The sequence below is a fragment of the Prionailurus bengalensis genome, chromosome B4 (genome assembly GCF_016509475.1).
Source record: "Prionailurus bengalensis isolate Pbe53 chromosome B4, Fcat_Pben_1.1_paternal_pri, whole genome shotgun sequence".
Lineage (NCBI taxonomy): Eukaryota > Metazoa > Chordata > Mammalia > Carnivora > Felidae > Prionailurus > Prionailurus bengalensis.
Genome location: NC_057358.1, coordinates 119,472,429 through 119,489,127, shown reverse-complemented (window position 1 = coordinate 119,489,127; position 16,699 = coordinate 119,472,429). Strand labels below are relative to the sequence as shown.

Genomic DNA, 16,699 nt, shown 5'->3' with positions numbered 1-16,699 from the left:
TTAAATCTTGGGGTACGGGGGTGGCTTAGTCAGTTAAGCATCTGACTCTCTTTTTTAATTTTTTTTTTTTAACATTTATTTATTTTTGAGACAGAGAGAGAGCATGAACAGGGGAGGGTCAGAGAAAGAGGGAGACACAGAATCTGAAACAGGCTCCAGGCTCTGAGCTGTCAGCACAGCACCCGACGCGGGGCTCAAACCCATGGACCATGAGATCATGACCTGAGCCGAAGTGGGACGCTTAACCGACTGAGCCACCCAGGCACCCCAAGCATCTGACTCTTGATGTTGGCTCAGGTCATGATTCCAGGGTCGTGGGATCAAGCCTTGCATCAGGCTCCATGCTGAGCATGGAGCTTAATTAAGATTCTCTGTCTCTCTCCCCCTCTCCCTCTCTCAGGGCACCTAGATGGCTCAGTTGGTTAAGCATCCAACTCTTGATTTCAGCTCAGGTCACGATCTCACAGTTTGTGTGTTTGAGCCCCATGCTGAGTTCTGCACTGACAGCATGGGACCTGCTTGGGATTTTTGCTCTCCCTCTCTGTCTGCCTCTCTAAATAAACAAACAAACTTAAAAAAAATTCTCTTTCTCTTTCTTCCCCTCTCTCCTGCTCACACTCTCTCTAAAAAATAAAATAAAATAAAGCTTAAGTCAGATCACTCCACTACCCAAACTCCTCCAGTAGGTCCTATGTCAAAGTAAAAGTACTTACAATGGCTTAGGAGGCCCTACATGGTGATGCACCTCTTGTTACACTCCCCTCACATAGTCTTTGCCAGCCACACCGGCCTCTTGCCAGTTCTGTAACAGACCAACCCATCCACTATTCTGTCTTTGTGCCTAGTGCACTCTGCTTGGGAATCTCTCCAGATTCCTGTATGACTCACTCCTCCATCTTTCAGGTCTGTACTCAAGTGTCACCTTCTCAGTGAGCAACTCCACCTAAAACTGTAACGCTCCCAACCCCCCATTTATACATACCATATATACATACTATAATACACTATAGATTTTACTTTTTGTCTGCCTCTCCCTGGCTCTGAAGTAGGGCAAAGACTCACTTTTTCTGCTCACTTTTATATACCTAATTTCTACAAAAATGCCAGATACATGGTAGATCTCAATAAATATTTACTGAATGAAAAAAAATTAATTAATTCTCTTCTTTACAGGATCATCACCATGCACCATGACAGCCACACCAGGTAGCAATCATCAGAGATAAACTGAGGAGATAAAACTTTAATAAAATTGAATTAGACATAGTTGATAAAGCAATAGAAAGAATGGTAGCTTTAGTTTGAAGAATCTTTCACATCTGTTTTCTAACCAACAAAGGACAAAGAGCCTGAAATAATCTGAAAATGTTTTTCAAAAATATTTTAGGAATTTTATTTTTTATAAAATTTTTTAATTCATGTATTAAAATGTATACCAAGGCAAAAGAAATTGTGTGACTTGTATCATAAATTTATAAAACTAAGAATTTTCAAACCATACAAGACACATACAATGTAAAAAAAAATCCTTATATATACAAAATGCAATGTAATTTCCATTACAAAAAAACAAAGCAAGGGAAAATGCTTAAAAATGCTCATCTGCAAGTACAAAACAAAATCCTCCCCTTGACTGACCACTTGAGCTGCCATGAAACATATAGCTCCCTCATATTGGGTTTCTCTTCTTCCCTCAAGTTACCTTGTCTTCTCATCTTTTTGATATTGCCTTTTTGTCATTACCTTTTCTTCCCATTTTTCTTTTTATTTGAAGACAAGGGCCAATCAAAGGTAAAAGCCAAATGTCTGTTCTATACTTTAACAGTCAAGTGGCTTTTAATTCCAAAAGTTAATACGTTATAGTCTGAGCTATAGTTTCTAAACATTGTATGCAAATCAAACTATGGTTTGTACTCTAAGTACATCATTTACATAATTTTTTTCATAAAATTAAGATCTTCACATCACATTTGCTGAAATCACAGTAAGCCTATAAATTAGTACCTCAACCCACCATAAAAAACAAACAGCCGAACCTCCTTAACAATGTAAAAGATTGTATTTGTTATACTTATGACTGCCTCAAATGCTAAATAGTAATATCTAATCTAAAATACATCTGGAGTGGTCTAGGCCCCCTATCAATACCACAACTAATACACACGAACAACAGAAACTGGCTCACTGCTTACTTGTTAATACTAATATTCATTTGATTTACTTTCTGCTGCAGCAGCAAAATTCTTGAATTTTGGTTATTCTTATGTGAACCACATCTATTAATTTATTGCCATTTCCCTTAATAATGTATTGTCAGGCAAAAATGCAGCTTTAATGCAATTAAAATTCCTAATCAGGAAGTCAAAAAAGCTAGTTACTGATGCTGATATACTTTTTCTCTGTTAAGAGCTACCATTCCTGATTAACCTTGGAGGGAGGGAGGGAAAGAGGGAGGAAGAAAGGGAACAGAAGAGAGGAGAGAAGAATACCAGTTGGAAGACAGACCAGTTTCCAGATTCACGAGGACTCTTCTGTTACTACATAGAAAAGCATAGAGAATTCTCTCGAAATTCATCTGAGTAAACAGATGCCATTCATCTGAGTAAGCAGACTTGGAAGAAAATGATTTTTTACTATTTTATATTTCTTAGAAAAATTCTGCTAGAACATAATGAAAACTGGTCCTCTCCAATTATTCTAATTTACAAAAATTCAACTGTAAGAAAAGAAAAGAAGAAAGTTGAGGATTCAGCAACATTGAGTTCAGGGGTGTCTGGGTGGCTCAATTGGTTAAGTGACGACTCTTGATTTCAGCTCAGATCATGATCTCACAATTCATGGGACTGAGCGCCTGCATCAGGCTCTGTGCTAAGTGTGGAGCCTGCTTGGGATTCTCTCTCTCCCTGTCTCTCTGCTCCTCCCCTACACACACACATGTGCATACGCTCACTGGCTCTCTCTCTCTCTCTCGCTCTCTCTTGAAATAAAAAAAAAATTTTATAAAGGAAGGTCAAGTTCAGTCAAGTAACAAATCTGGTTAAAAACCAGAGCAAGCAAGACAGCACCCAACTCAAAGATTGACAACTAGAGTCCAGTGGCGGCACAGGGCTGCCATTAGCTAGTGAGAAAAAGGTAGTCCTATGATTTTTGCTTCACAAGAACTTTTGAAATCCAACACTCACTTATCTAGTGAATTTAAGGAAATGCTGCAAACTATGCACACAAACATAATATTTTTAAAGCAAATTTAAGGGGTGCAAATAAGCTCCAAGATTGTAATTGGGAGAACTATATCCCTTGGGGTAATGTGGTTCAGAAAGCAGGCCTGCTACCCTGAGGCACAGCCTGCATAATAATAGCATTAAAATACATATTTCTTTCAAATTATTCTCATTAATTATGTCAACCAATTTGAATGCATCAAGAGAGAATTTTACCAACAGTATAACAAGGTACATATTTACATTTTCATTTGCATCTTAAGGACAAACTGTTAACAATAATGATGATGATTATGAAAAACAAGATTAAAGGTGTGTTCGTTTGGGAAAAGGCTACATTAATATTATTCACCCAACCACAAACACTTTCATAATGAATGCAGTACTGCAAAACAATTCACAGTTTTATAAAAAGTCGAAATACAGAAGTTTCAATAGAATTTTTTTCCAATTCAAAATTAAAGAGTTCAACTACATTATTCCTTAACTACTTTACTCTAACATCTGTAAAATATATAAAATACCAAGATTATCAACAGTCACATATGTTTTGAAGTCAGGAGACACGTGTATTTTCTTAAGATTGGTTCCATTTGTGTAGAAGGTCTGTGAGGATTCCCCAGTGTCAACACTCCACCACTGTTCAGAGAAAAACAAAATTCTCATTAGACTGGTAATTACTCTGTGTGACAACTGCAGTTAGTGCCAGCCAGGTCCTTCACCCTATCATCTACCCACTCCCAAACTTCGGCGAACTGTAGGAAAAATGTCTGAGGTTTAATATTAACAGCCTAGTCACTATTTCCTGATTAATCCTGGTGACTGCCCCACAGTTATGCAACACCTAACCCCACTGCAAGGTATGCTGGAAAAACGTGCAGCCTACAGAAAGCTACAAACACAAGGGTATACAAAGTAAACTATGGCCATGACTGCACTGAACTCTGCCACCTGCATATCTTTCTCAGTAGAATGAACAGAATAACCCTATTTTCTTTAAAAATGCCCCTTTGCAGGTGTGCCTGGGTGGCTGAGTCAGTTAAGCCTCCGACTTCGACTCAGGTCATGATCTTGCAGGTCATGAGTTCAAGCCCCGCATCAGGCTCTGTGCTGACAGTTCAGAGCCTGGAGCCTGCTTCAGAATCTGTCTCCCTCTCTCTCTGCCCCTCCCCCGTTTGCACCTTGTCTCTCCACAAATAAACATTAAAATTAAAAAAATTAAAATGCTCCTTTGCAGACACAGACTGGTATTCTGATAGACACTGAGACTATTTCTTATTATAGGACACCAGACAGAATGTTCTCTCTACTGAATCTTCATTTTTAAATTTTTTTTAATTAAAAAAATTTTAATGTTTATTTATTTTGAGAGACAGAGAGAGACAGAGCACAAGGGGGGAAGGGGCAGAGAGAGAGGGAGACACAGAATCTGAAGCAGGCTCTGAAATGTCAGCACAGAGCCCAAAGCAGGGCTCAAACTCACGAAACATGAGATCATGACCTGAGCCAAAGTCGGTGCTTAACCGACAGAGCCACCCAGGAGCCCCAGCTTAATCTTCCTTTTAATCAGGATGATTCAAGAGCCTATGACCATGTTCCTCTATATAAGAGTCTATACATTTATTTGCTAAATAAATATTAAACATCTTAAATGCATGCAGCAGGTGCTCCGGCCAATCCTTCCCTTCTCCTTCCGATCACTGAATTTGCTCAAATTATAACAGTGTTTACAGCTATTTACCAAATGGAGATATTCATAAAGCTTACCCATGTATCTCACAGCTAAAATGAGGGTAAAAGAGACAATGAACATAAACACCTTTTGAAAAGGCGTCAGGTACATCAAGATTCAGAGTATCATGAACAAAATAATGGTGTCACTCATTTTTGTAACTGGGGGCAGTGCCTAACATTCTGTGCTTGACTGGGTAAACTATTCGTGTTTCCTCAGTAATAGTAACTGGTAAAAGTATACCCCATGGACTTTAGTAAACCTCACTAAAGCAACTTGTAGTAACTTGAAATTTTCCAGAAGTGGTGATTTTGCTTTATAAAATAGCAATGTAATCAAGACTGCACAGCACACATTCCACCTACTTGAGAGAAAATTCATTACTTTCCATTCCCCTAGAAACAAATCACACAGATAGTAAGGCCCTTAAAGATCAGCTAGATCAACTGCCTCATTTACAAATATGGAAACCAGGGTTCTTAGAGAAGAAAGGCCTTGTCACCTAAGATGATACTGCTAGCAGGTGGCAGAAGCAGAACTGTTTCTGGTACCTAATCTAGTGCCACTACCTTTCCCTCTACTGAAACAAACCACTCTGCTTAGAAACATTGTATCAAGCCACTAAGTTGAATATTGACTAAAAAACAATGACATTAAAAATAGCTAATATAGGGGCGCCTGTGTGGCTCAGTCAGTTAAGCGTCCGACTTCGGCCCAGGTCATGATCTCACAGTTCGTGAGTTCGAGCCCCACATCAGGCCCTGTGCTGACAGCTTGGAGCCTGGAGCCTGCTTCGGATTCTGTGTCTCCCTCTCTCTTTGCCCCTCCCCAGCTCATGCTTGCACTCTGTCTCTGTCAAAAATAAATAAACTTAAAAAAAATTTTTTTAATAAAAAAAATAGCTAATATAGGGAATTTTTAGGGCAATGAAACTATTCTGTATGATACTACAATGATAGACACATGTCATTATACATTTGTCAAAATTCACAGAATGAACAACACCAAGAGTGGTACTAATGCCATGCCAATGTAAGTTCATCAATTGTAACAAATGTACCACTCTCTTGATAATCTATGGACAGTGGAGGAAGCCTGTGCATGTGTGGGGGCAGGAGGTATATGAGAACTCTGTACTTTCTGCTCAGTTTTGCTGTGAGCCTAAAACTGCTCTAAAAAATAAAGTGAATTTGAGGCGCCTGGGTGGCTCAGTCAGTTAAGCATCCAAGTTGGGCTCAGGTCATGATCTCGTGGCTCCTGAGTTCAAGCCCTGTGTCAGGCTCTGTGCTGACAACTCAGAGCCTGGAGCCTGCTTCAGATTCTGTGTCTCCCTCTCTCTGCCCCTCCCCTGCTTGTGCTCTGTCTCTCTCAAAAACAAATAAAACATTAAAAATTTTAAAAAAAGAAATAAAGTGAATTTTAAAAAATATCTAACATTTACTCAAGGTACACTATGTGACTCTATGTAAGAGTGCTTTACATGCATTAACTCCTTCAACCATCCCAGCTCTATGAGCTAGAGTTTATTATTATACCCATTTTTACAAATAAGAAAATCAAAGCATAGAGAGATTAAATAATCTCATACAAAATCACAAAGCTAATGGGTGGCAGAGACAGGCTTTGACTTTGGGCAATCTGCCCTGGCTCACTCTCCTGACTATTACATTCTCTTTCCTCTATATAATGGCACACCTGCTTTTATCACCATGTATTCCACATTTCAAACCAGCTTTCTTCTCGTAAGTATGAATTAATGTCGATTTCCTATCATTCTAACTTATGTATTCTATGGCATTACACAAGTAAACAGCTACATTATATTACTTTTTAACTTTATGGTAGAAATAATTTTGAGGGCTGCCTGGGTGGCTTAGCTGGTTAAGTATACAACTCTTGATCTCGACTCAGGTCATGATCTCATGGTTTGTGAGATCGAACTCCGCGTTGGACTCTGGGCTGATAGTGTAGAGCCTGGTTGGGATTCTCTCTGCCCTTCTCCCACTCGTGCTCTCTCTTTCTCAAAATAAATAAACTTAAAAAAAAAAAAAGAAAGCATTTTGAAAGTTAAGAGCTTTTTAGCTACTGGATATCTACTTTATCCTACTGACATTCGATTTATATAGCTTAGATTCTTTAGTAAACAGACTCAAAAGGCTCATTCCTTTGGACACTACAGCAGCTGTTCCTTTTTACTTCTAATTTGCTCTGTGCTTTTGATAGTCTCATTAACATGCTGAGTAGATGCAGGCTGGGCTATATCATAATCAGTTTAACCATGCTAGTAATCAAACCAGAAGGAAGAACAGCTTGACTGTCATTTAAATATATAGACTGAATGTATGGGCTATGGGTTCTTACTCCCTTAAGACATAGCCTCTACAGTACAGACATCTATTCTGTTGCTCTATATCAAGGTTCTCCAAGAACTCTGGGAATCCTGTCATTGATTGCTATACACCTTATAAGCCAGATTCATGATTATGTGACAGCCTTCTCTGGGGCCCAGAGTATCAAATGACATGGTCTCTAGAAGCTCAGTGTCAAAGTTGAGCAGTTATATTTTTCAACAGGTACTGGACTCAAGGCCCCCTGCTTCCAACCCAAAGATCACAATGCTGCTCCTCCAAGCATCATCCTCAGAGCAGACTAAGAGTCTCAGTTTATCTTTACATTAAAGGAAAATAGATGGTGACAGTTTCAAGATCCCTCCCAGTAACTAAATAAACTATACCAAAAAGGTATAGTTTAATGCAACATTTTATAAATAGCAGTGCGTTCTCAATGCAACTCAAAAAGTGTTTGTAACAAACATCCTCTGACAGAGCTAAAAACTGTCGTCTTTCTTATAAGGTACATTTTTATGTTGAGTAAAACTGTAATTATGTGGGTCTCATATAACCAAAAAATTAAATTCATTTATTCAAATATTTTTGAACACCTATACTGTGTTAGACAATTAATCAGAATCATTTCCTACACTTGGATTTTTTCAGTAAGAAATAAAAGTATTATAAGATCTAATTTATTAGGGATCTATTTTAAGTGGTCAGTACAATATATAGTATCTTCAACCCTTTCACAAGTGTACCACCATTCAAAAGACTCACTTCAAGCATCCCCCTCCCTACAAAGCCTCTGCTAACTCCATCTTTATGCACACATGTCCCAGAACCCTCCTATATTTTACAGACTATTTATTCACTATCTGCTTTCCCCAGACTATACGTCACTGAAAGGCAAAATCAAGTCTTAAAACTCTGTGCCACTTAGCACACAGTGGGCACAGAACACATTCGTACTGAGTGGATAAATACATGCAAGCACCAAAAAAGGACCCGGAGGCACCACAACACACGCAATGAACGTCAGTTTCCTCATCTATAAGCCAAGGGTAATGAAATTTAAGCTTACAAAGCTGGCTTATGAAATGATGTAAGTAAAGCATTTTGTAGGCTATAAAATAAAGCAATATACTGTTGCTACTATTATTACAAATGCTACTAGTACCTAAGAGATTTCACAGGGTGTCTGGGTGGCTCAGTCAGTTAACAGTCCGACTCTTGGTTTCTGCTCGGGTCATGATCTCGCAGTTCGTGAGTTCAAGCCCCACATTGGGCTTTGCAATGACAGTGTGGAGCCTGCTTGGGATTGTTTCTCTCCCTCTCAAAATAAATAAATAAACTTAAGGGGAAAAAAAGGAAATTTCACAAATTTTTTTCACAAATAATTCAAGACTTTCAACCAAAATAGTTAACCATCAATGGAAAATAAAATTAAGTTAAACACCCAACTTTCTAGTCATTCTGATCATCTAAGTATGGGGCAGTATGAGAGCTGTGTACAGAGAACATCCCTAACACTATCATCAAAACTTCCAAGAGAACTGAGGAAAGTAGCCTTGCAGATCTGTCTCATCTAGGCCAAATGAGGATAACAGTCACTGCCCTTCCATTCTGCTGGGTTGTATGAGGCCCAACTGAGAAACAGGAAGTGAAAATAGCTTGGAAAGTAGTACACAGGCTGTTCTTTTCTTTCACAGTCTTTGAGGAACTCTTACCTTAAGATATCCTCCAGCAGAGACAAGCATTTTGCTATCTGGTGAAAAGCAAAGGTCAGTCACCCAGCCTCCATGGGTAGCAGCTCCTTCTTCTACTGAAATCGGAGCGCATAAATGAAGCAGCTCACCATTTGAGACATTCCATATCTACACAAACAAAATACACAATGCATTAACAAGGTCACCCAGAAGTTTTATATATCTATCCATCTAATCTGGAACATATTTGGAAATCTTTCTCAAAAATATAATTACAATTCAGTGATACCTTAGGAATTTTTTTAGATTGCATTCTCTCCTGTTCAATTTTTTAAATGCCACTCACTATAATAAAAATGTACTTATTATTATAAAATAATAAAATATTTATCATTAACCATATTCCAAAAAATAAAACAAGAGAACTTAGAACAATTGGTCAGAATACTGTGATCCTTTTCATTTAATAAGAGAATAATGGGAGAAGCAAGGAGTAAACAAAAAAGGCTTAACAAACTATTAAAAAAAAAAATAGAATTCTAGGGCAGGATCTACCATGAAAAATGCTGACAGAGGTCATTCAAACACCTAAAGTCATTCAAACATATTTAAACACTAAATGCCTTAAGGTTTTACGTGTGTGTGTGTGTGTGTGTGTGTGTGTGTGTGTGCGCATACACATACACACATATATAAAGATACAAATATAGATAAAGATTATTTTACTAGATCCTTATGAACAACCCAATCACATATGCTAATATTTCCATTTATTTCCAGTGATAATTAATACATGGGCAGTACTCTACTAAATGCACAACAGAATAAGACAAAGAGGCATAAACAGCAAAGGAAAATGACCAAAACCAGCATTTGTAAATGTTTTCCTAGAAACATTTGATCCAAGAAAATCAAATGGACAGACTCATTAGAATTTAGTAAGATAGCTAAATATCAGAGATACATATATACAGAGAGAGAAAAAAATTAACAGCTACATTTTAAATAATCAAGGAAAAAAAATTTTGTTTAATGTACTAAAGAAAAAATTTTAAATGACATGCATTTAAAGAAAGAATTTGGGGCAGCTAGGTGGTTCAGTGGGTTAAGTGGCCAACTACGGCTCGGGTCGTGATCTTACAGTTCTTGAATTCAAGCCCGAGCCCACATCAGGCTCTGTGCTGACAGCTCAGAGCCTGGAGGCTGCTTTGAATTCTGTGTCTCCTCTCTCTGCCCTTCCCCCAACACACGCTGTCTCTCTTTCTCTCGAAAATAAACGTTAAAAAAATTTTTTAATTAAAAAAATTAAAAAATAAATTAAAGAGAATTTGTTTCCTCAAGCGTTTCTGAAAAATGAAATACTCCTTCATAACCAGTAAAGGAGCCCTTTTCATCTAAGATGAGAAGTCAGAGCAAAATGAATGTTCCCAAAGCAGCCCTGCCACTTCAGTTGACATGGCATTTATTAGAACAGTACAGAGAAGATTGGTTACTTAGCCCTCAAGCAGGAGAATCTTAATTTTCCGGGAAAGACCATCTGATAATTCCTCTATTCCTGCAAACTGAATACTCTGTCATGAATTTTAAATCTTCCTTTGTAAAAAAAGAAAAAAAAAGACGTTCTTCAAATACACTGGTTACTAAAACAGCCATCCCAACACCCAAATTTTTCCCATCAACTGCCCAATCCTTCTAACACAACCAGAGGCAGGCAATCCCATGAGGACTGTAATAGGCCACACTATAAATGTTGACTATCCAATGAATATAGTTCCATTAAGTGATTCTTTCAGTGCTCAAAAGAGCAGAATTTGCAATTCATTTATAATCTACTTAATGATTTATAAATTATTTTATTCAAATTCTGCCACTATAAACAACCTTTGGTTCAGGTCCAACAATCCCAATGAATCATTCTCAAGCTAAAAGCAGACAACCAAGTGCAAACAGCTCAGGAATTTGCATCCTCACATTCAGAGACTGTATTCTTTTTTTCTTCTTCTTTTTTTTTTAAGTAGGCTCCATGCCCAGCACAGAGCCCAACATGGGGCCTGAACTCACGACCCAAAGATCATCAAGACCCGAGCCGAGATCAAGATTTGGATGCTTAACTGACTGAGCCACCCAGGTGCCCCCACAAACCCTAACTCATACACTTCATTCTAACTAAAACTAATTCTTTCCTGCAGAGAAGCGCAGCTGTGAACACACTGTGCACAGGAAATAAAGCAAACAAGGTCTCACCCAACCAGAACCCCAGGGCCTGTACTTCTCAGTCACATTAACAAAGTTCCCCCATGTGGTACAGAGCACTAACCAAAGCTACAGAAAGGGCAGCGCTTTTTCATGTCAGCAAACACCCTACCCTGATTTCTCCATTGTCATCTCCAGTCGCCAACAGGGTACTGTCCACAGAGAAGGCAGAGCAGCGCACACAGCCTTTGTGGCCCCTCAGCTCATGAAGAGGGGAAAGAAGTTCAAAACTCCAAATCTGGAAAGCAATTAAGATTGTTTAAGAATAGTAAATACACTCAAAATAAGTACCTGCAAACCCTGTCTTGGGGCTGACTAGCCATAAATTCAATCATATGGAAGTTCTAACATTCGTTCGGCCTTACCGGCCAGAACGCGCCCGACCCCGTCCTTTCTGGAAGTTCTAACATTCAACAGTTCAATAAATTTTCATTAGAGGCCCAAGTCTCAACTTGCAACATTGTTTTTTTCCTTATCTTCCCTTTAATTACTTATGTTAACTTAAGCTCAAGGACCAAAATCACAGCTTCTTTAACTTTAGATGTAAAAGGAATAGCAAATCAGTTAAGAACAGTCTACAGAGTAGAGCCAACTTGAGTGTGAGTCCTGGCTCCCTTGTACTGACAACTCATATAAGTTTCTCCAGCTTTCATTTCTGCACCTGTACAATTGGGTAATAGTACCTATGGTGTGAAGATTAAGTGAGATAATAGTGAAATTCTAGCACAAGGCCTAATATATGACAAGTGTTCTTTAAAGATCACTATCTTACTGTCTTGGCAGCCAAAATACTGTTTTTTTCTTTCCAATATTCTTTGTGGTTCAATGTCATCACCATTTAATAAGAATGTACTGTAATTGCCATGTTCCAGACACCGTGAGCTAAGAACTGGTGGTATAAAGATGAACTGGATACCCTCCCTGTCCTTGAAAACTCTATAATCAGGTATATAGACTTACGAATCATTAAGTGAATAGTTACATGAAGTAAATGCTCTAAGAAACTGGAGTAATCTGGAACACTGAAGGTAGAGCAGCTAACCCTGCCTGACAGGCAGGAAAGGGTTCACTGAAAAGCGGACATCAAACCTACCTCTGAAAGAATGAGTCATAATGCTTCGAGGTAAAAAAAAGAGAAGTTGTGTCATGCCAAAGTGAACTGAGTGCACAAAAGATGGAGGTAAAAGTAGCCTGGCACAGAAGGAACAATGCGGCAGAAAGAGACGGTCAAGGGCAAAGGAGTCTGGCATAGAAACCATCAAGTCACAGAAGGTATTTCAACAGGAGATTCAGGCAGTAGTAAGAAACATAAACTGGAGGAGGCACAGACCAAAGAAAGGTTCACCAATGAAGGAGGAGACCAAATCTTATGGAGTGGGATAAGGAGGAGAAGAATGAGCCAAGAAACACTGAGAAGTAATCAACAGAACATGAAAGACAGGACAGAGTCCAGCCAATTCCAAGGTTTGTAGTTTGGAAAAATGGGTAATGAGGTCATTAACAAAGATGGATAAAAAAGAAGAGAATGGATAGTCAATGTCCCCAACCAGGCAGCATTTCACTGGAATGTTATTTTCCAAAGTATCAACTTACATTAATTGTATAAACTTTTACAATGGATACGCAATTAAATGTAAATCCCTTTCAGTGCTTTTTCCCACCTATAATATATGGTAGAAATTGCATTTTATCAGTAATAGATAAAAAAGTCATTAGTAAGGCAAAAATCAAAAGTCCTCAATGTTATTCATTTAATCTATTTGACACACTAAATGTCAATGGGCATCTGTCAAAAACCCACAAAACGGGACAGACACATAGACACTTACTATTTTATACATCATTTGGACTCATAATAAATAACCAATACCTAACTTTTATACATGCATATTTCAACTAACTGACCTACCTTTGCAGTCTTGTCAGCAGATGTAGATGAAAATTTAGTAGCATCAGGAGAAATATCACAAGAAAGTACTGTATCTTGGTGACAGACAAAATCTTTTTCTATTCTTCCAGTAATAATACTCCACACCTTCAAAAAGAAATACAGAAGTTGACGCTTTTAAGAACATTTTGAGGGCACCTGGGTGTCTCAGTCGGTTAAGCATCTGACATTGGCTCAGGTCATGATCTCACAGCTCGTGAGTTTGAGCCCCGTGTCAGGCTCTGTGCTGACAGCTCAGAGCCTGGAGCCTGCTTTGGATTCTGTGTCTCCCTCTGTCTCTGACCCTCCCCTACTCACACTCTTTCTCTCTCCTTCAAAAATAAATAAACATTAAAAAAAATTAGAAAAAGAACATTTTGTATTACTGAGCATAATCATCTAGAATATATTATCTATAAAATAAGAGCTTTAGCACAATGGTTGTTCTGACCTCTTTAAGTGCCCTTAAACACACAGATGAAGGTGATCGCAGTAAACAGAAAACAGCCATGAGAAAATAGAAATTTAAAAATTTAGGTAGTTACTTACCACCCATCTGCTTTTAGCTATCACAATATAATCATTACAATATCAGAATACTTTAAAAACAAAAACAAAAAAACCTTGTGCTTCAAATTACCTTCACTGTTCCATCAAATGACCAGGAAAGCAGTCTTGAATTTTTCAAGAGCCTAAAGTCTTTCACTGTTTCCTGATGGGCTTGTAGAAAGACATATTCCTCTGATTGCCAATTCCACACCTGATTATCAAAGAAGTAAGTCTGTTATAAGCCTCTTCCCATGATATCCCATTGGAGGAGTGGGGTAGTATGTGCTCAATAGACTAACATCTTTTATCCTCATGGCATTTCAGTAAAATAAAGAAGAATACCACTAAGTGAAATTAGTCAGGGAAAGACAAATAAATATCATATGACTTCACTCATATGAGGACTTTAAGATACAAAACAGATGAACATAAGAGAAGGGAAGCTAAAATAATATAAAAACAGGGAAGGGGACAAAACATAAGAGACTCTTAAATATAGAGAACAAATAGGGTTGCTGGAGGGTATGTGGGAGGGGGGATGGGCTAAATGGGTAAGGGGCATTAAGGAATCTACTCCTGAAATCATTGTTACACCATATGCTAACTTAGATGTAAATTAAAAAATACATAAATTATTAATAAAAAAAGAAAACCACAGAAGAATACCAAGAAAAAAATAGGGTATTCCCATTTTAGAGACCGAGAAGAGAAAAGCTGGGATTAATTAACTTAAGTGACAAAATAAAATACGTTTCCTCCTAAATAAAACTCATTTTCCGTGCCTGGGTGGCTCAGTCAGTTGAGCATCTGACTCTTGATTTCAGCTCAGGTCATCCCAGGGTCATGGGATAGAGCCCCATGTTGGACTCTGGGCTGAGTGTGGTGCCTACTTGAGATTCTCTCTCTCTCCTCCTGCCCCTCTCCCCTGTTCACACTCTCTCTAAACAAATTAAAATAAATCTTTAGAAAAAAAATCATTTTCTTCAGTTTCTTGGAGAGCAATTAATTACACCAGAAGATGGAGAAAAGCCGCAATATGCTAGTGAGCTCTCCGTCCGATTAAATTTTCCAGAGAAAAGTATCCCCATTACATATTCACAGTTTCCTAAGCCCCGCAAGTTAGGCCAAGACTGAAGATTATAGCTCCACTAACAAACAATCCTAAAGTATATATGGAAGCAGAAAAAGACCCAGAATAGCCAAAGCAATCTTGAAAAAGAAAACCAAAGCTGGAGGGATCACAATCTCAGACTTCAAGCTATACTACAAAGCTGTAATCATCAAGACAGTATGGTACTGGCACAAGAACAGACACTCAGATCAATGGAACAGAATAGAGAACCCAGAAATGGACCTACAAATGTATGGCCAACTAATCTTTGACAAAGCAGGAAAGAGTATCCAATGGAATAAAGACAGTCTGTTCAGCAAGTGGTGCTGGGAAAACTGGACAGTGACATGCAGAAAAATGAACCTGGACCACTCTTACACTATACACAAAAATAAACTCAAAATGGATGAAAGACCTAAATGTAAGACAGGGAGCCATCAAAATCCTCAAGGAGAAAGCAGGCAAAAACCTCTCTGACCTTGGCCACAGCAACTTCTTACTCAACACGTCTCCAGTGGCAAGGGAAACAAAAGCAAAAATGAACTATTGGGACCTCATCAAAATAAAAATCTTCTGCACAGCGAAGGAAACAATCAGCAAAACTAAAAGGCAACTGACGGAATGGGAGGAGATATTTGCAAATGACATTATCAGATAAAGGGTTAGTATCCAAACTCTATAAAGAATTTATCAAACTCAACACCCAAAAACCAAATAATCCAGAGAAGAAATGGGCAAAAGACATGAACAGACACTTCTCCAAAGAAGATATCCAGATGGCCAACCGACACATGAAAAAATGCTCAATGTCACTCATCAACGGGGAAATACAAATCAAAACCACAATGAGATACCACCTCACACCTGTCAGAATGGCTAACATCAACAACTCAGGCAACGACAGATGTTGGCGAGGATGCAGAGAAAGAGGATCTCTTTTGCGCTGCTGGTGGGAATGCAAACTGGTACAGCTACTCTGGAAAACAGTATGGAGGTTCTCGAAAAATTGAAAATAGAACTACCCTACGACCCAGCAATTGCACTACTAGGTATTTACCCAAGGGATAAAGGTATGTTGTTTCAAAGGAGCACATGCACCTCAATGTTTACAGCAGCGCTATCAACAATAGCCTAAGTACGGAAAGAGCCCAAATGTCCACTGACAGATGAATGGATAAAGAAGACGTGGTATGTATATGTGTGTATACACAGGCGCGCGCGTGCGCGCGCACACACACGAATGGAGTATTACTCGGCAATCAAATAAAATCTTGCCATTTGCAACTACTTGAATGGAACTAAAGGGTATTATGTTAAGCAAAATTAGAGAAAGACAAATATCATACAACTTCATTCATATGAAGAATTTAAGATACAAAACAGATGAACATAGGGAAGGGAAGCAAAAATAATATAAAAATAAGGAGGGGGACAAAACATAAGAGACTCTTAAATATGGAGAACAGAGGGTTGCTGGAGGGATTGTGGGAGGGGGGATGGGCTAAATGGTTAAGAGGCATTAAGGAATCCACTCCTGAAATCACTGTTGCGCTATATGCTAACTAACTTGGATGTAAATAAATACATACATACATACATACATACTACCTCCACTGAAGTTACTGAGTCCTATGGGCCCTAATGCCTGGGAAGGTCAGCTGACTAGAGCATCTTCAAACCAAGTCACAGAATGTCTAAGTTTTAGAGATATTAAATATCCCCTTAATGCAATCCTCAAATTGATAAAGTGATATAGTACATTATTTTCCATATGGAGCTCCAGGAAGAATTCCTCAAGCACAAAAGGAAGAGAAGAAATTGAAATGACAAAGACAGTGGATTCAAAATAGGCTTGAGGTAAGGTATG

At 38.4% G+C, this 16,699-nt stretch overlaps 1 protein-coding gene across 1 annotated transcript in view; it reads right to left on the bottom strand.

The window, feature by feature from the left end:
- Positions 1–1,228: 1,228 nt before the first annotated feature.
- Positions 1,229–16,699, bottom strand: part of APAF1 (apoptotic peptidase activating factor 1) — a 92,448-nt gene continuing 76,977 nt past the window's right edge. The window contains exons 23-27 of the mRNA XM_043562268.1: positions 13,813–13,932; positions 13,155–13,280; positions 11,358–11,483; positions 9,014–9,160; positions 1,229–3,860 (exon numbers count right to left, since the gene is read on the bottom strand). Coding sequence (XP_043418203.1) covers positions 3,714–3,860; positions 9,014–9,160; positions 11,358–11,483; positions 13,155–13,280; positions 13,813–13,932 — 666 coding nt within the window. The 3' untranslated portion in view covers positions 1,229–3,713. The remainder of the gene's footprint in view (positions 3,861–9,013; positions 9,161–11,357; positions 11,484–13,154; positions 13,281–13,812; positions 13,933–16,699) is intronic.